Raw genomic sequence first — 19,637 nt, forward strand, 5'->3', positions numbered from 1 at the left:
AATATTTGTTATTATGGAAGAGATTGTATGATATATAGTAGGGAATATAATTTAAGATCTTTTTCTTAGTTTGTATTTTTGTTTGTATTTTTAACGTTTTTTTTAAATATTAAAGTTTTTTTTTTTAAATTGGCATTTGCCATTCTGTTCTGCTGATGCTTTTGCTTATCTGTCTCTAAGCATTTGCCTTGTATAGGTTGTCCTTGCTTATCAACCACAATTGGGACCAGCAACTGCATTGTTAAGTGAAAAATCACATGATTATTAAAACATAATTACATCTTTGGGCTCTATAAGCAATAATTATGTCTAAACAAAACAAATGGAATGACATTTAGGAAGAAGATGTTTTCCAGTGTTCCCATTTACTGTCTTCTGAACAAACTAAAATTCAGGGAATTTGATGTTGTGACTAGAGATCTGCAAATCCTTTTAAATATATATGTACTTTACTTGGAGTTTTCTCATTTTTACTTTCATCCAATTTGATTCCATCCTTGGTATTATCACTTAAGTCTTAAAATCCTGTATTGTTTAAGCTCCAAAAATGTTGAGTAAATTAAGGGTTGGAGCCAGATTTTGTTTCTCATTATGCATACCATATACTGTATAACTTCCTTTTTCTAATCGGTACAAAGGAATTGTTATGACAGCATTTTTAGAGCTGATCTATAATATTAGTTATGTTCTTCTCACTATATATTGAATAAACATGCATAGAAATGACCAACATTTAAATTATATTGGCTTTTAATTTATAAATCAAAAAGTATACTCCATATATTTTGGCCAATGACATTTGTTTAGAAGCATGGATATAACCTCAGTAATGGTGCTTTTGGGTGGGCTGCGCCAAGCTCAGTTTTTCCATTGCCGATTCCAGTGGATGAAGATACTGAATAACAGAATGCCAACTCTACAATATGGCTGTGATCCTTGATCTGTAAATTGCCTGATGTACCTGCATTTCCAGATTTACAATGTACTTCAGTATGGGTACATATGCCTGAGATTGTGTTGTTGAACATTTGAAAATACTTAATAAATACATTAAAACTCAAAATGTTATTCTATAATTGCTTTTTTCTTTGTTTTGGTTTCAGTTCTCTGTGCAAAAAATTTGGTGAAAAAGGATTTTTTCCGTAAGTACACTTTTCTGTTTTTATACCTTTTATTTTGTATTAGAGAGGGTTCAAGTTCAAAGATATTGTCTTACTAGGTAGCATTTCATAAACCATAAACCATAACCAGATTATCTACTCACCTTCAAGTATTGTTTTTTTTTTTTTAATAAAAAAGTTTTTATTTTCTGATCAAACAAGTATACAATATAAACAATCATTCAAACTATCATCAGAAAAAAAGAAAAAAAAATCAATTTGGTAAACTCAATCTTCAACCCCTCCTCACCACCCCCCACCCCCGACTTCCCAGAACAAAAACAGGGCATAGATTTCACCAAACATTCGCTAAAATAAACTAGCTAACTGCAAGATTTAATAACTCCCAAGACCCCTTAACTCCCCTTTTACAATTTCATCAACCTCCCTTTATATAAACACAAAGTAACATGTAATCCAATAACTCTAAGAATTTTAAAACCATTAACAAATCTTAAACATTCAAACCTAAAAACATTTTTCCTCCTCCTACTTTTCTCAAAGTTCAGATATTTTGAAATCTCATAACAAAAAATAAACCTTAGATATTCACTAATTAAATTTCTACATTTTTATAATTAACCATTAGTACATTAACTAGAAAACCAAAAAAGATTAATCAACCATTAATACATCATATTTAAAAATCAATATTCAACTTTATACTTTTTCCCCCTCAGTAGTTATAACACCTAAAACATAATCAATTTAAACCATGAGTAGAACAACTGCAAAGCCAAAAAAAAAAAAAAAATTAATCTTCCATTCTTGATTTCTTATTTTGAAATCTCATAACAAAAAATAAACCTTAGATATTCACTAATTAAATTTCTACATTTTTTAAATTTCTAAATTTCCCCCCTTCATTATTCCAACTTTTAAAATTTGAAAGATAATCAACAACATAATTAACCATTAATACATAAACTAAAAAAACCAAAAAGGATTAATCAATCATTAGTACATCATATTTAAAAATCAATATTTAACTTTATACTTTTTCCCCCCTCAGTAGTTATAATACCTACAACATAATCATTTTTAACCATGAGTAGAACAACTACAAAGCCAAAAGAAAAGGTTAATCTTCCATTCTTGCTTTCTTTTTATATTTTTTCCAATCTTTCTGCATCCCTCCTACTTCTATTTTGAGGAGGTTTTTCATTTTAATTTGAGGTTGATATAACTGCAAAGATTGTCCCCTTTTTAAGAAAGTTTCCTCTGATTTAGAGCCCCCAAATCGCCTCTTCATGCTTATATAAATCAGTTCATTCCTTCGTCTGTAAAACCAAAGTTTGTCAAGAGTTTGTGAAGAAAAGTTCAATTGTTTCTTTTCTATTAAATGTATAGATGCCACTGACAAGTCTCCTTCATCTTCTGAAACTTCGAAAGTCTGGTCATTTACTACTTTTTTCCAAACCAAGTCATAATTTTGAAAGATTCTATCAATTTTTCCGAAAAGAGCAGAGAGTAAGCTCGAAAATTCTTGAGAAAATTCTTCCACCCTCTCTGCTGCAATATCTCCTGAGTTGTCATCATGCTCCGTAGTTGTTTTGGTTTCCTCAGTCATTTCTGTTGTTATCCCTTTAAGAATTGCTATTTGGTTACTTATAGCTGCAGTATGATTATTCATGGCTTCTTTTATAAATTCTGTAAGTTCTGCATCAAAATCCTTACAACTCTGTAAATCAGACAACTGTTTCGTTTCTGACACCTCCAAATAGCATCCAGCACTTTCAAGATCTCCTTTCTTAGAAGCCATTTTATTTTAAAGAAATTTTCTTTCTTCCCACAACCATAAAATCATAAAGTCAGAGCCATCCTTTTGAACAGCATTCAGCAATTTCTTTATAAACAATCTTTTCCCAAACAGCTCTTCAAAATCTATTCCAGCAACTTAAAGCCAGTCTCTGAGCACGAGTCTATTAGCAAAAACTTTTTCTAACTTTCCCTTTTAAAATCGCAACAAAGAAGCGCCATCTTAACTTCCAGCTCAGAAAATCCAATTAGAAACATTGTATCCCCGGAGTTAAGTGTTATACTTGCAAAAAGCTTGTCCTCCTGCTTCTGTTCCGCCTGCTTTTTTGAAATCATTTAATCTTCTGTTTGACAGCAGAAATTGGACGCAACGCCTAGCTCTGTAAAAAAAAACAGAGTCCCCCCGGATCCGGAGCTTCAGTGGGCTGAACGGGGAGCTCTCACCCTCCTAACCCCTGGAATTAATCCAGGGGTTTTCAGGGAGCTCTACCCTCACCCACCTGCTCTCCTCCCCTTCTTTTCCCGAAGGGGAGATTTTCAAGCCGTTTGACAGCTGATTAACGCTGTCAGAACGGCTCAACGGAATCACGGGGGCGGCGGTCTAAAAAGACCGTCAATGGCGCTGCGGAGCCAACCCGGAAGTCCCTCCTTCAAGTATTGTTTATGGCCTGTGCTAATAGAGTATATTGATATACTTGCATATCGAATACAAGCCAGTGTGGCATAGTCATTAAGACCCTGGACTAAGAGCAGAAAGACTGAGATTCCATTCTCAACCACAGAAGCTTATTGGGTGGCTTTGGATCAGTTATTGTCCCTCGGCCCAGTTGGAGAAGGAAGTGTTATGTATGCTGCTTCGAACCCCTAAAGGAAAGGTGGAATAAAAAAAGAAATACTTTCCCTTTATGTATCTATTATCATTTTTAATTTTTATTTGTAAACCACCCAGAGTTAGTGAGATGGGCGGTATCTAAATTTTAAAAATTAAATAAAAGAGGCATGTTGTAAGAAAAGTATTTTAATTTGTGTACATTTCTCAATATGAGTAGGCAGTCTATGACACCGTCTTTTGTTGAGCGTCAAATCCAGAATGAAATGCTACCGGTTTGCTCTGGTTCAGGTGAACTGGTAGTGATAAAAACTACTGGTTTGGGAGAATTAGTAGTAAAAAAAAGGTACCGGTTCAAGTGAACTGCTAGTAAGCTACCGGTTTGGTTGAACCGGTAGTTAAAAAAAGCTACCGGTTCCTCCAAACTGGTATTTCTGACGATCAGGTGTGCAGCAGGGTTTGGCTAAATCGCGCGCCACAGCTGATCCCCCCCTCGCTGTTCTACTTACTTCCCAAGCGTCTGCTTGGCATGTACTGCGCATGCGCACGCACGCAGCACATGCCAAAAGAAGGCTTGGGAAGGTAAGTAGAGCAGCGGAGGGGGGGAATCAGCTGAGCAGTGCAGTTTAGCTTTGCTAGAAAGCAGGAAATCCTGCTTTATAGCGAAGCTAAATTGCACCCACAGCTGATCTCCCCCACTGCTCTACTTACCTTCCCAAGCCTCCTTTTAGCATATAATGCGCATGCACATGTGCACACAGCGTGCATTTGGCACAAAGTGCGCATGGGTGGCCAGTTCAAACCGGTTCAGATTTCACCACAGGTCAGATCCCAACGTTTCTCACCATTGGCCTTGTTTGCTAGAGATGCTGAGAATTGTAATTCTGTAATGCCATAGACGCCAATTTATTGTGATGTTAAAATCTAAAAATGGATTGGTATTATAATATACTTTAATCAGAACTAAAATTGAAGGTCATAATCCATTTCATAGCATTAACTTTTTACATGTAGTTATCAGGAAACATCCCAAAAGTCCCTTGAGTTTTAAAAATAGCATGGAAATTTAGCATAAGAGCAATTAGAGTTGCTGCCATTAAATATTTTACATTGGTTTCTTTTGGCTAAATTTATTGTTTATTAAAGAATTGCTTTGACTATGAGTGCTGCTAAAGTCAAGCTCATTTTAGTCAAGTACAACTATTGGTAACTTCATGAACGCATCCATGCAGTTTTCTTGGCATTAGTGTGGATGTGGTTTGCCATGATAGTCTTATGGAATGTTTTTCAACTTCTGAACTCAGCTTACTCTATTGGAATTACCTGTTGGTCTCTCATCCAACTTCTGCTGTAATCAGGATGACCTAGTTAACTTACTAAGCCCAATCAAGGTCAATCAGATGCTGCCTCCTTCTGATGTTTCATGTGTGTTACAGAATATTTATAAATAGCTGTGTGAGTTCCATAATGATTATCTTGTCATCTCTACCTTTGCAATTAAATGCTTCAAGAAGTACAAGTAGTCCCTGGATTAAAAATGAGTTCTGTTTAAATCTGTCTTTAACCGAAATTTGTATTTAAGACAGAATTCATACTTACAAATGGGCTGCTACTGCTAAAAATGGCGGGTAGCACTGTTTTTCCTCAATCCAGTGAAGTGCTGAAACTGGGCAGTGCTTTCAGGAACTGTTGAAAACTGCTGAAAACAGGTTGTGTATTAAAAACGCCTGGCTTCAGTTCTATCTTGACTTTTAATTTTTGTGTTCTTGAAAGCATTAGACTTGTGAGAAGGATTGTGAAGAACATTATTTCGCATTTACAATGATAGCCTGAAATGTCTTGAAACAATGTTATATATGCCCAAATAAATTCAGTATAGGTTGTATCTTGCAATGAACAAATAAACGAATAAATTACGGAATTCCTAGTAGAATTTGTTTGTTATATAAAATCCTACTTTTACATAAAGAATTGGTACTATTAATGTAGTTGAGTACAAAACTTTCTCAAAACCAGATTGATAGCATAATGAGATTTCTTTGTTCATTGGATTAAAAAGGAGATAGGTTAGAAAATGTAGATGCTTTCTAATGGACCATCACAAATAAAATGATATAAATTAGCAGCATCCTCATTGTACTATGTATTTTCTTACAGGACTTCCTGATCCATTTGCTAAAGTGGTGGTAGACGGATCTGGCCAGTGCCATTCTACTGATACTGTGAAGAATACCCTTGATCCAAAGTGGAATCAGCATTATGATTTGTATGTCAATAGAGATTATCTAAATATGATCAAACTAAGCTGAGTAATTGCTAAAAAAAATTAAATATTTTAAATCAGTGAGTCTTTGCTAAGAATTACTCTGAAAAGTAATGCAGGCCTGTGTTAACTGTCTGGTTTGTTTATAAAGTAGTTGGTCTTTCATTGCTAAAGCATAGAGTTGGCTGATTGATTGATTGTATTATTACACTCCATTTGTGCAAGTGGCATGTGCCCAAATGGAGCTGTGTGTGTCATGTGTGTGCCCGCTGCTCGCACGGAAACATCTCTCCCCCCAGTCCACCAAGCTGGAAAGATTGGGGACAGCTGTCCTATTAGATTGGGAAAATTTTTTAAAAGTATTAAAAATCTTCACGATTTCTTCAGCCCAGCTCAGAAGTTCCTCTCTTCTCCATGTGTGGAAGGGAACTCCTGCACTGGGTTGGAGAAACACATAGATATCCTAATGATCTGAGCTTTGTTTCTACAACCTGATAAAGGATTTTCATCCCTCCCCTTCCCGGTGCATGGAGAGAAGGGGAAATCCTTTGGTAAGTGGGGGCAGCTTGTAACCTTCCCTACCAGCTTCCCCAGTGAATTTCTGGGAAAGCTGGCAGAAAAGATCTCAAATGGCAACCATGTGATCACAGGGCACTTGACAATTGGTCATAAGTGTGAATTATGTGACTGTGAGGAGGTATACCATGACATTTTACAATGGCCAGAAGTGCTTTATGGAATATAAAGCACCCTTTCTAAGATGTCATAATCTTGAGCGGACTATCTGTAGTATATAAAAATTTCAGTGATTTTCTTGGAACATGGGCAAAAATGCACACTACATATGACATTAATAAATAGTTCCTCTCTAGTTGCTGACACCATTTGCTGGAATCGTAGTCCCATGAGTGCCTCTTGGGGAGCTAGCACATAGAAGACATTCTTCCCTTTTTTTTGTAATTGGAAGGCTGCAGTTGCAATGTGTCTGTTCCCCTCATATATATGTGGTTATTCAACTGAAACCTTTGTGTTTGATAACAGAAATTGTATGTAGAAACAAGTTGAAGGCATCATTATATGAGTAGTCTTTTCCAAAAAGATAACATTCTAAGACTTGGAAAATAATCAGCAAGTGATTTGTAAACTATGAGAGCATTTATAGTAGTCATCCTCAACTTACAACCACAATTGAGCCCCAAATTTCTGTTGTTAAGTGAGACATTTGTTAAGTGAGTTTTGCCCCATTTTATGACTTTTCTTGCCTAAGTTGTTATGTGAATCACTGCAGTTGGTAAATTGATAAGTGAATCTGACTTCCCCATTGACTTTGCTTGTGGGAAGGTCGCAAAAGATGATCACACGACATTGGGATAAATATGAACCAGTTGCCAAATATCTGAATTTTGATCACATGACCATGGAGATGCTGCAAAGGTTGTAACTGTGAAAAACTATCATAAGTCACATTTTCAGTGCCGTTGTAACTTTGAACAAACTGTTGTAAGTCAAGGACTACCTGTATTATGATGCATTGCAACTCTAGGGTATGTGTGTTATGGGTGTAAAACAATTTAAATGAATGAGTGTAGAAGGATGTTTTAGTAAATCGAACATTTAGATGTTTGTACTATGACAGAATGCATGTAATGGGAGAGGCTTACTAAACATCTCCCAGAGAGAAACATAATTCTTAAGTGTTACAACTTGTCCTCCAAATTAAACACTCAACAACATACAATTTTTTCTGTTTGACAGACTGTGACTGTCTAGCCAAAGGATGTCAGCTATGTATGATTTACATAAGATATTTTTTAAAAGCTCCTTTGTCATTTGTTCAAGTAGAATCTTTTTATGAGTAAATTATGATGGAGACACTCTCTGTATAATGCATTTGACCTCTTCTTCAGCATAAAATAAAAATAATCATTTTTATGTTATGAAGCTCTAAAAATTTTTGCAGTTAAAAATTATATCCTAATAGACTGTTAGAGGTATGCAGTCAACATATGTTTTATTGCTGATTCCTGACTTTTTCTCTCTCTCTTAGATACATTGGAAAGTCTGACTCTATAACAATCAGTGTATGGAACCACAAGAAAATCCATAAAAAACAGGGAGCTGGTTTTCTGGGTTGTGTGAGACTTCTTTCTAATGCTATCAACCGCCTCAAAGACACTGGTTGTAAGTAGGCAGAACAAAAGTACTTCAGAGTTTTGGAGTAAGCTTTTTAGAACTAGTGACTAGTTCTATGGAAATTATAATTTATTTGTGATTTCTTTATTGGTTTCCTGCCTTTATTATTTTTACAAATAAGGCGGTGAGCATATCCACCACTATTTCCTCCTATTTTTTTCACCACCACAACAACCTCTTGTGAGGTGGGTTGAGTTGAGAGAGAGTGACTGGCCCATAGCCACCCAGCTGGTTTTCATGCCTAAGGCAGGACTTGAACTCACAGCCTCTGACTTTTTAGCCTGGTACTTTAACCACTACTAGACCAAAGTGGCTTTGGGGAGGGTGAAGACCAGTATGCTCTTCATCTTCTTTTGAAATTCTAGAAATGTTTAATTCAGCAATATGTATTTTGCCATAGAAATTACCTTACATGATCATTACATAGAAATAAGGTTTTTTGGGTTTTTTTTATAGATCAGAGATTAGATCTGTGCAAACTTGGACCGAATGACAATGATACAGTTAGAGGACAGATAGTAGGTAAGTAATGATTTTATTCTGTTTGTTTGCTTCCTTTATTTTATAACCTGCATTGATTATTTTTATAAATAACACAAGGTGGTGAAAATACTTGTTTCTTGTCCTGTTTTCCCCACAACAACAATGTTGTGAAGTGGGTTGGGCTGAGGGAGAAAGATGGTTCAAGGTCACCCAGCTGGCTTTCATGGGAAGGCAGGATTAGAACTCAACAGTCTCTTGTCTATGGAGATTCTCAGCCATCCAGGTCATGGTTGTCCCAAAGGTGCTTTTTCAAAAGGCAACTATACTTTTGAAAGCATCTTTGGATCACAGTCTCTTGGTTTCTAAGCCCTTAACCACTAGATCACACTAGACCAAATTTAAATAGGTATTTCAAACACCAGGGTGGAACTGGAAAAAAAGGAATGCAAAGTATGATTCTTCTGTTACTTAAGTCTGGTTTGAGTCCGAACGGCATGATTTCGACATAGCCCTATGTAGGTTTAACAGAAAACTCCACCTAAAGCTTACTATAATTCTTCGTTCTATTGGCAGAGAAGTTTTTGAAGGCTTCCGTGGTACAGTTTCCTTCCTAAGAATAACACATAATAGGTAATGCATTGTCTTTTGGAAGAGGTCCCTGTAAAAACGTGGAAGTGAAATGGTACAGAATACATTAGGTTAAACAGATTGTCCTTAAAGCCCCTTTGATCCAGCAAATGTTTTTTTATGAATAAAAGTGAATGGCATTTTATTTCCATTTCTTTTTTTGTATGCACCCCCCTCCCACACTTTGCCTTCTCCCATGTGGCTCATGAGGATTCCCTATTGTCTGAAGAAGATTTGGGGAGATTAAAGCATAGGCAGAATGAAAGAGTTTTCCCGTCTGGAGTTCTGCTGGGTGATTGGATTCCAATTTTGATTGGAAGAGAAACCATTGCATGAAACTCTTTTATTTCTGCTTATCAACATTATTTGGCATTTATTTTTTTTCTTCCTTGTTAATAATTGCACTTACCATTTAAGCTTTACATATAATTTATATAGATTTTTAACAGTGACAGTCAGATACTGTTTAACTGAAATGCTTAAAGCCAGCTAAGTTTGCATGTTACATACTGCTTTATTTTCTCTTCTCATTGAAGTTAATGTTTAATATATTGCTTTAGCTATGCATTGATCAATCCTGTTAACGTGTTTGTTAACCCTATGAATTTGTTTTTCAAGAGTAGCGAGAGTGAGAAGGGAAATTGACAAGCAACTTTGTGTTGTGATGGTGTTTTGAAATATAATTCGATTGATCTCACACCTGTCCAAGTTATGTGTTTCAGTATTCTATCCATTCCAAACATCTGACTGTGTCAATGGTACTAGGCTCTGTATATGAAATTGAACCTTATCCTCCAACTTAACATTACTTCCAGTACTAACATTTAAGAATCCATTCCACTGAATGGTTGTCTACGATTTAACAAATTTAAAAAGTTGGAGGAAGAGTAGATTACCTCTAATGAGAATTTCTAGACATTTGATTTATACATTGTATTCTTGCTTCCAAGTTGTTGTTGTGGTGGTTTTTTTTTTTTTTTAAATGCTGATCCCAGCAGGTGGAATTATAAGGATCTGTTGCAGATGGTGCCCTACCTTCAGAACGCCAGCATTCCTTTGGGTTGCAATGGGGCCCAGCCTCTCTTGTTATCTTTCGCTGGGTTGATGCTCGTTTTGGTCTAGACTTGAGCTTTCAGTTCCAATCTAAACAGGATTAGGAAAAACCCATTAATCTTAATGCCACAGAAACCACAAATAAGTCATGTGTTCAGTTTCATTCTTGACTGGCCTCTTTATAAAGTAAACAGAACTACTTAGGTTTACACAGACGGCCTTTGTTATATTATTTGCAACACTTTAGGCACAGAATTATCATTTTATTTTATTTGTGAAAAATCTTTGGATGTAAGAAACGTTAGCACTAAAGATTGTATTTTTAATCCAGGTGTGAATATGGGAATTGTTCGTATAGATTTAAACTATTTTTGCGATAGCATTGTGTCATACATGCTACAATTAAGGCTTGTCACATCTTTCAAAATGCAAGCAAATAAAAATTGTAAACCAACGTTTTTAAAAAATGAATGAGAAACCAGATCATAATATTATATGATAAATAATGGCCGGGGTACTTACGGGACCGCCTTCTGCCACCAATTGCCTCCCACCGGCCAGTTCGCTCCCACAGAGAGGGCCTCCTCAGGGTGCCATCGGCCAGACAATGTCGGCTGGCGCCCCCTAGGGGGAGAGCCTTCTCTGTGGTGGCACCTACCCTCTGGAACAATCTACCCCCAGAGATACGAGTGATCTCCGACCTCCGGACTTTTCATCGGGCCCTAAAAACCTATTTTTTTCAGTTAGCCAGGCTGTCCTGATTTTATGGTTGGTTTTATAATTTGATATGGATTTTAATTGAAATGTTTTAAATTACAGGCCAAATTTATTTAATTATTTTAAATCTATTTTTAACTTTTGTGTATAAATGTTTTTTATCTTGGCTGTTCACCGCCCTGAGTCCAAAAGGAGAAGGGCGGTATAGAAATCTGAAAAATAAATAAATAAATAAATAATAAATAAAATCCCTGATAGAGAGATGCCTTTTACACAGAATCCGATTCCTAGCAATTGACTTATGCTAAATGATAAGGCAAGTGGTAAATATGAACTCCCTTTTCTATATTGTCCACACGTTCAGCAAATTAAATTTCCTAAAGACTTACCTTTATTGGCAAGTTTTGTATGTCAGCTTTAAGCAGAGCTTTTAATGGTGGAAATAGGAGGAAATAACATAAAAATAGGTATAGCATACAGAAAAAAAAACAGCAAAGAAAAAAGAATGATATGTTGAAAATAATGTGATAACAAAATATCTGACCAGGCCAAACCATAAGAATGTCACTAGGCAAGTTTTTTTGCGGAGGCGATTCTACAACCTTGGCATCTTAATTGAGAGAGCTCTCTCTCTTTCTGGTCACCACTCCCCATTTACATGGTTCTTAAAGGAGATTCTGTGAAGAAACAAAGCATCTGTTGGTTCTCAGGTTTGCCAGGACTGAGTTGCTGCTTACTGGCCCTTATTCAGTTTATTATTATTCCTGATATAGTTTCATTATCCTTCATATAAATTTGATGGAAGAGAATGGGATGTTACCAGCAGAGGTGTTTCTTCATTATACCTCCCTATTGCCTTTTCCAGTTTATTTTGGTGTTCAGAAACATGGAGACAGTGGTGGGTTGTCCCCCGGTTCGCACCGGTTCTATAGAACCGGCAGTAAAACTGGTGGGAGGCCCCACCCACCAACCCCAACATCACCAAAACGCTTCTGCGCATGCGCAGAAGCTTCTGCACATGCGCATGCGCAGGCCCACTGCGAACCAGTAGTACAGGTAAGTAGAACCCACCCCTGCATGGAGACAACCAAAATCTTGCAGGATCATATAACATTGACATATTCCCTTAGTATCACATTTTGGAGTTACTTCTTTAGGTAGAAATTGAATTGTTATGTCATTGTTTCTCCCAAAAGAATATGGAAGGAGTAACATTGTAATATTGATACTGGAAGTTGCTAGATGTTCCAGAATTAACAAGATCCACATTCCAGATAAATTATCCATTAATATACTGTTAGCAATCTTTGTACTAAAGTAATCTTTTGTAACGAAAGTATACTTTGTGTTCTACTAGGCAACTATGAGGAACAGATTGAAGGTATAAGATTGTAGCTTGAGGTTATAGAAACATGGTTATAGGAATACCTGTTTACTGAGCTAAAATTTCCAGGGTCAGATTACTTGCATTTTGGAATCTCATCAAACTGCTTTCCAGTATCTTGGAGTAATCCTCAAGGGGTTTAGTGAAAAGATAAGAGCATCCTATATATCTTCAAAATTCCAATTGTGTGTGTGTGTATGTGTATCTATCTGTGTGTGTGTGTGTGTGTGTGTGTGTGTGTGTGTGTGTGTGTGTGTACAGTTAATATCTCGGGTTTCTTCCCGTGTAATTGTAAACATATCCCTAAAAGGGTAGTAGTGACGTTTCAACGAAATCACATTCGTCATCTTCTGGCTGAAGTTCTCGGTTTGGTGCTTATGGGCAAACTGTGTGAACGTAACTGACGTTTTTCTATGAAAAAAGGCAAAGGTGTATTCTGATTGATCAACAGTGTTGTATTCTGATTGGCTGATGACGTAGCTGTATTTTGATTGTGTGGAAGTGCTGATGCTTGGTTGTGGGTTAATGGATAAGTTATGCTGGAAATGGTGGCAACACAGGTATTATGATGAATCTTTGATCTATGGTTTAGATTTTGTGTTAAGATTCGTCTGTCTATGAGACAGACATACGTGATTTCGTCGAAACGTCGCTACTACCCTTTTAGGGATATGTTTACAATTACACGGGAAGAAACCCGAGATATTAACTGTACACACATATATACCCGTGAAAACTTACATAAACATATATATATATATATATCACTGAATTAAAAGTGTTTGTGCAAGATATACCATAATAATGTTCTAATTTTGACTTTTGTTTTTTGATAGTAAGTCTTCAGTCCAGAGACCGGATAGGCACAGGAGGGCAAGTTGTTGATTGCAGTAGACTATTTGACAATGATTTACCTGATGGGTAAGTTAATTTTTTTGACAGTTGGCATAAAATACTATATTGCGTGTCCCAAACACTATTTTAATTTGTGCTTAATATTTGCAGTGATAACAAAGAATGAAAGAATGCTAGTTTAAAATGTATTACACATAAACTTATTTAATAAGTAACTCTGTGAGCGCAAACATTTTAAAATCAAACTTCTTGTAATGTACACTTTTCTTTCAATACAAAAATATTTAGCTGGGAAGAAAGGAGGACAGCTTCTGGAAGAATTCAGTATTTGAATCATATCACACGAACAACACAATGGGAGAGACCAACACGGTAAGCATTCTTTTAAAGAGCTAAAGGTGTGGTGTGCCTTCAGCTCTAGTGGTTGTCAGCACTACGAATTCTCTGATTCTAAGTTGATATGCCACATCATGTCCTTTCCTCCCAAATTAGAGCTTTTTCTCACATATTTAATATGTATTACATTGTTATACAAAAAACATAGAACATATTTGCTCATGGTAATCTTTTCATGGAATCTTGAGAGGCAGAGCACCCAAATTAGTTTTCATATAAACGAGAGGGTTTTTTTAAATTTCCCTCTGCAACAGTCATTTTGCTAGAACACTTAACATTATCTCAAACTTCTGCATATGCTTATTGGATCAAAACAGTTGCTTATCCCTATTTTGTTAAGTTTTCCTTAAGTCCTTATCACTTATTTTTTAATATTCAATAATAAGTAATAAAACCAGCAGAAATAAAGGGGTCATATTTATATATAAAGATAAACCTTTTTCCCCCCAGAACTCTGGTTTTTATTAAATTAACTCAGGGTTTGTTATTAGTTTATATATCCTTTCTAGGAAAGGAAGAAACAAGGGAAACAGTTTGGACAATTAAAGAAATTATTCCTATTTTACTTCCTGTTGAGTGGGAGACGGTGACACTTGTCACCAGTACAAATGCAACCAGGATTTTCTTGATTCTTCTATTGTTGGTTGTAAAGTTGGCAACTGTGTTATTGCTAATAGGTAGGAAATCAGATCTCTCATGTCCCTTCCCCCAAGTCTCCTTTGTTCCATCTTTAGTACAATGCAAACAGTGTGAACATTTCTCAGTGTGGGGATGGTTTTAGAATTCTTATTATCAAAGGAGGCATTAGTGGTCTCTGTGGCAAGGAGAACTTTTTCCTAACTACCAGTTGTAACCATTCCTTGTCAGGACTAAATCTGGCCTCAGCAATCCTCGTGGTGATAATTTTAGGGCTGGATTACTGGAAATATGCTTTACACAGAATTACCCTGGGGACTGAGGTGAAAACTGCTTCTGGTGTAAAACGTCACAGCCAGATCATTGAAGGGACATACAAATGTTTTATACCCAATTACCAGTCTGTTCATATTCATATGAAAGAACTGTTTGGATTTTGGCGGTAGATGCCTGAAGAGTAGTCTATTTGTCACATGACAATTCATTTATTAGGTCTGATGGCAGTGCTGCATTTATCAAGAATTTGCTCTGCCATAATCCAAGAGAATGTCCTCAACACTTGTGCCCTCTTTCACTGCAGCATCCAGCCATCTTGTGCAGCTTATCATTTTAATCTAATTAAATTGTATTTGTTTATTAGAATGTGGCCTTCTAGTAACGTGTTAAAAAACTAGTATTTCTTAACACATTACTTAAAACTCTGTAATTTTAGGCTGTAATGCCCTTTTGATAGAAGAAACAAAGATTATTGTTTTTCAATAGGCCAGCATCGGAATATTCCAGTCCTGGCAGACCTCTGAGTTGCTTTGTGGATGAGAACACACCTCTTACAGGAATAAATGGTGCAACATGTGGACAGTCATTTGATCCCAGGCTAGCAGAAAGGAGAGTTAGATCTCAGAGGCATAGGAATTACATGAGCAGGACCCACCTGCATACTCCTCCTGATCTACCTGAGGGATATGGTATGTGTTCCTGCTTGTCTTTTATAAATAAGAAAAAAAGTATATTTTAAAAAAAAAATTAGATTGTAGTACTGGTGCTAACTGATGATTTGGCAATTGGCAACACTTAAGGAGATGCTGGGACCTTGTGGTTAATAAATACTTTAATCAGTGACATTTTCCTCTCCTTAAAATCTTACATTACAACCCAGTGTGGTCATAAAAATGGCTAATTTTGAATCAGTACCATTAGTCACTGATGGTTTTTTTTTTTTTTTAATGAAGTATATTGTGTGGTATTGCAAAGACCAATGAGGATAGCTTTGCCTGTTGTGAATATGGGCACATTTGATATATTGTTTTTAAAAATTTAAAAATCTGTAACTGCTTTAGATAGGTCACTAATGTTATGTATTTCAAAATGCATATATGTATACCAACTCTTACTCTTTTTCTGTTTTCATTTGTTTTGTATGTGTGGTGCCTGTTGAGGGGGTTATGCTATTGTTATTTTAAATGGTCCTGCAAATATATTAATTTTGAAGACGAATATACGTGTTCCAGGATAATGTTGCAGGATCCAATCTGGGTCACCAGGACCAAAAGTTCTGTCTTTTGAGCTTTCAGATTCACGCTGGAGCCCATCCTTGGGGAACTTCTCTCTCTAGAGAGAACTTCCTTGAAGATGGATTCCAGCACGAGTCTGAAAGCTCGGAAGGCAGAACCTCTGGTCCTGATGACCCAGATTGGATCCTGCTATGTTATTTTGTTAGATACCATGTAAACTACTGAAAGTCATTTGATTGTAGCAGAGTATAAATTTAATAAATGTGTGTGTGCGTGTGTGCGCGCGTGCGCTTTGAACTTTGAATTTTGTTTGTATTATAGAATTTTTTAAAAAATGCTATTATATTTAAAATAGAAAGTTCTGAGATCTTAAAATCAGTAGTAGAAAGTTGTCAGACAGTTGAATCATTATTCAACCTTCTGACACTTTTGCCTGGATGTGTGACAGTCTTCATTGACATAGCAGAAAGTTGTTAATTGATCATCAGAACATTGGGATTCTTGGATCAAATTTAAATTATGTTTGTAATGTTTATTGGTATGTATTTGCATCTGTGCATATATGATGCTTTTTAAGGGAAGAGAATGAAAGGAAGTCTCTTCCCCAACCCCGAATTCTTACTGTTTATTTGGAAATCTGTATTGATGTAGCTGACATTGACATTGTACCATTTCTGTATTCAGTGGCTCCGTTGCAGAATCTATTAACATATATAGAACACATACACCCCTCTGTGTGTGTGTGTGTGTGTGTGTGTGTGTGTGTGTGTGTGTGTGTGTGAGAAATATATAGAACTCGCATGTCTGAGCTGGGAATATTTGTAATTTCAGGATTTGTTCTTTTATCTTGTACAAAAAGGCATTGTTGCTTTGAACAAGGATGAACAATGTATTACTGAAACCTCCATATGAAAAATTCGTGTTAAACTTAACAGGATTCACATCTCAATATAGTAAAGTACAGGTAGTCCTTGAATTGCGACCACAATCGAGCCCAAAATTCCATTCTTAGCAAGACAATTGTTAATAAATTTTTGTCCCATTTTGAGACCTTTCTAAATTGTTAAATTAATCTCTGCAATTGTTAGTAACACGGTTGTTAAGTGACTCTGATTTTCCCATTGACTTTGCTTGTCAGAAGGTCTCAAAAGATGATCACATGACCCTGGGACACTGCAGCCATTATAAATATGAGCCAGTTGTGAAGTGTCCAAATTTTGATCACCTGACCATGGGGGGATGCTGCAATGGTCGTAAATGTGAAAATGGGCCATAAGTCGCTTTTTTCAGTGCTGTTGTAACTTCGAATGGACACTAAACGAATGGTTGTAAGTCAGGGACTACCTGTATGCATTGTAACTCAGTAATGCCTGAGAATTTTCCTCTATTTGTAATGCAAAATCCTAGGTCACTATAATCATCATAATAATAGGCACTGCCTTTATTTTAATTCTGCAATAATTTATAATCCTCACACTATGTCACAAATTCCTTCTCTGGAGACCTCTAAGTCACTTTTTTCATTGCCATTGTAACTTTAAACGGTCACTAAATAAATGGTTTTAAGTCGAGGACTACTTGTATTCTGCATTCAAATACTTAAGTTATTACAGATATAGGAGAGTTTTTATTTCCCCATTTAGTTTTTGTTGCCGACTGTTCAGTGTCTTTTCCAGTCACTTCAGTGGAATTAAATTCACTGTGGCTGCATAGGAGAACAGCTCTAAAAGACTCTTTCCCCTAAAATATATTTTTCTTCTTATACCACACCCTTGCAAATGTCTTCTTTCCTTGAATGAAGGAAGAAGAATGGAGAAGAAACTGGATCTGGACAGGAATGGGGTAACAGGGAAATGGTTGGGAGGCCAGCAGAACACAGTGCTATCCTTGCTGCTCTCCTAAAGTCTCCCAGCTTTTCAGCTCCTGTATAATCCAATGGATTTCTAAAAAGACCTAAGATGGGAAAACAGAGGAAAATTACACTGGAAGATATTGCTTGTATTCCGATGAAGTTCAGTTTTTTTTTTAAAAGCATCTTTGGTCTTTTCCCCACATTAATACACATCTATGTATCTTCGTGTATTTATGAAAAACCACTATCCTTTGGATTTATTCCAAAATGAAAAATGGAATTGTGTATGCATGGAAGTCCTGTAAAGCTAACCGCCTAAAATAATACTGTAAAAAAGTTCATTCAAACAAGTATTTTTTAAATCTTTCCAAGGTTCTGTCTCTGGAAGGTTAACAACAGTTAAAAATATAACATAGAAACAAAATAAAGGTTAGGAAAATATAAAAGTATAAAAAAATGACCCCAGTTTTGCTTAGCCAAACTGTTCAAAATAGTCCAAGTCTGGAACCCCTGACAGCTGTTCTAGAAAAGACCAAAATGGAGCATCACAAGGGGAAGTTACAAAGATTATAATATTTATGTCTAGAATGTCAGTGATAACTGGAGATCAGGGGAATTTTCTTTAGAAAAAGAAAACAATATTTTGAACTTTCTGATTTATTTTTGCATTGATAATTTCCCAAACAGAGCAAAGGACAACTCAGCAAGGGCAGGTGTATTTCCTACATACTCAAACTGGTGTAAGCACATGGCACGATCCCCGTGTACCTCGGTAAGAAAATAATGTATCTTCATTGGTGCTGGAAGTTCAGTAAAGCCCCCTTACAAATAAAATGCAAAATAGCACACACATTTCTAATAATTGCATGCTTGCCCGGTGCCTGGTGTGCGTTGTGTGATTCTGTAGACACTCAAATTCAGAACATGGTTCAGAAAACAATGCATTCTGAAAAATCTAAGTTTTAATTTAAAAAGAAAGCGTGGGCTGAATACTTGTGTCTGAAAAAGAATGTCTTACATGTCTAATACATTCACAAACATCTAAAGGGGTTTGAATAAGATCTTTCTTTGATCAGAAATGAAATTAATTAAACCTAAATTTATTACTTACTTGCCTCCAATTTTCTTACCAAATAAAGTCAAATCAGTGAAGATTTTCTGCTAATGTAAATGGCTTTTGTCAGTGGATTTAAGAGAGAGACATTCCAACCCGCTCTTTACAGCCTTCTGTGCACCCTTAAAATTCAGAGAAATCGCTGAATCAGCTATAGGGGTACATGGAAACCTGTGAGGTCTTGAGAACTGAAGATGTCTCATCACTCAAACAGACTTCCACTTACTAACTTTTAAAATATAAAACTTGTAGTAAGTGAGCTGAAATCTAAATTATATAGTTTATTTTTTCTTTAACGTAAATGGATACTGATATGATTTTAATAGTGTTAACTGTTTACACACTTAAAGCTAACTTCCCTAGTTTTTTATCTGGTAAATGATCTGGTAATAGTTAAAGCACTGTGCTAGGATTGTGGAGACCCATCCTCAGGTCCCTATGGAGTTATGAAATGTACTGTGTAATCTTGGATGCTTGCTGTGTCTAATCTATCCTGCCTCACATAATTGTTCTGGGGGTGGGAGGGGAAACATGTATAGTGCAGGATATAGAAATAATGAATGAGTAAATGGAAGGCTTCTTTTACAAACATTACAAGATTTTAATCATACTGTATTGAGAAAATTTGTATTCATCTAGGGTTTGTCTCATGGTTAGTCTACACGGTGGGTTAAAGTCACCTGTGGTAAACTGCAAGCTTATATAAACTTTATGGAAAATAAGGTCTGTTTTCAACTTTAGAAAAAGCATTTCAAGTATCCTTAAAAAATGAAAAAGACTTGCTAAATCATGATTAAAGACATAAT

General features: G+C 36.0%; 1 protein-coding gene across 1 annotated transcript in view; it reads left to right on the top strand.

The window, feature by feature from the left end:
* The window catches only part of SMURF2 (SMAD specific E3 ubiquitin protein ligase 2), a 71,546-nt gene that overhangs the window by 32,466 nt on the left and 19,443 nt on the right, over window positions 1-19,637 (top strand). Inside the window, exons 2-9 of the mRNA XM_070934753.1 lie at window positions 1,104-1,142; window positions 5,905-6,013; window positions 8,058-8,191; window positions 8,660-8,725; window positions 13,304-13,388; window positions 13,611-13,694; window positions 15,117-15,319; window positions 18,405-18,489. Coding sequence (XP_070790854.1) covers window positions 1,104-1,142; window positions 5,905-6,013; window positions 8,058-8,191; window positions 8,660-8,725; window positions 13,304-13,388; window positions 13,611-13,694; window positions 15,117-15,319; window positions 18,405-18,489 — 805 coding nt within the window. The remainder of the gene's footprint in view (window positions 1-1,103; window positions 1,143-5,904; window positions 6,014-8,057; window positions 8,192-8,659; window positions 8,726-13,303; window positions 13,389-13,610; window positions 13,695-15,116; window positions 15,320-18,404; window positions 18,490-19,637) is intronic.

This window comes from Pituophis catenifer, unplaced genomic scaffold, assembly GCF_029215685.1.
Source record: "Pituophis catenifer annectens isolate HBS135680 unplaced genomic scaffold, rPitCat1.0.hap2 SCAF_2, whole genome shotgun sequence".
Classification (NCBI taxonomy): Eukaryota; Metazoa; Chordata; class Lepidosauria; order Squamata; family Colubridae; genus Pituophis; species Pituophis catenifer.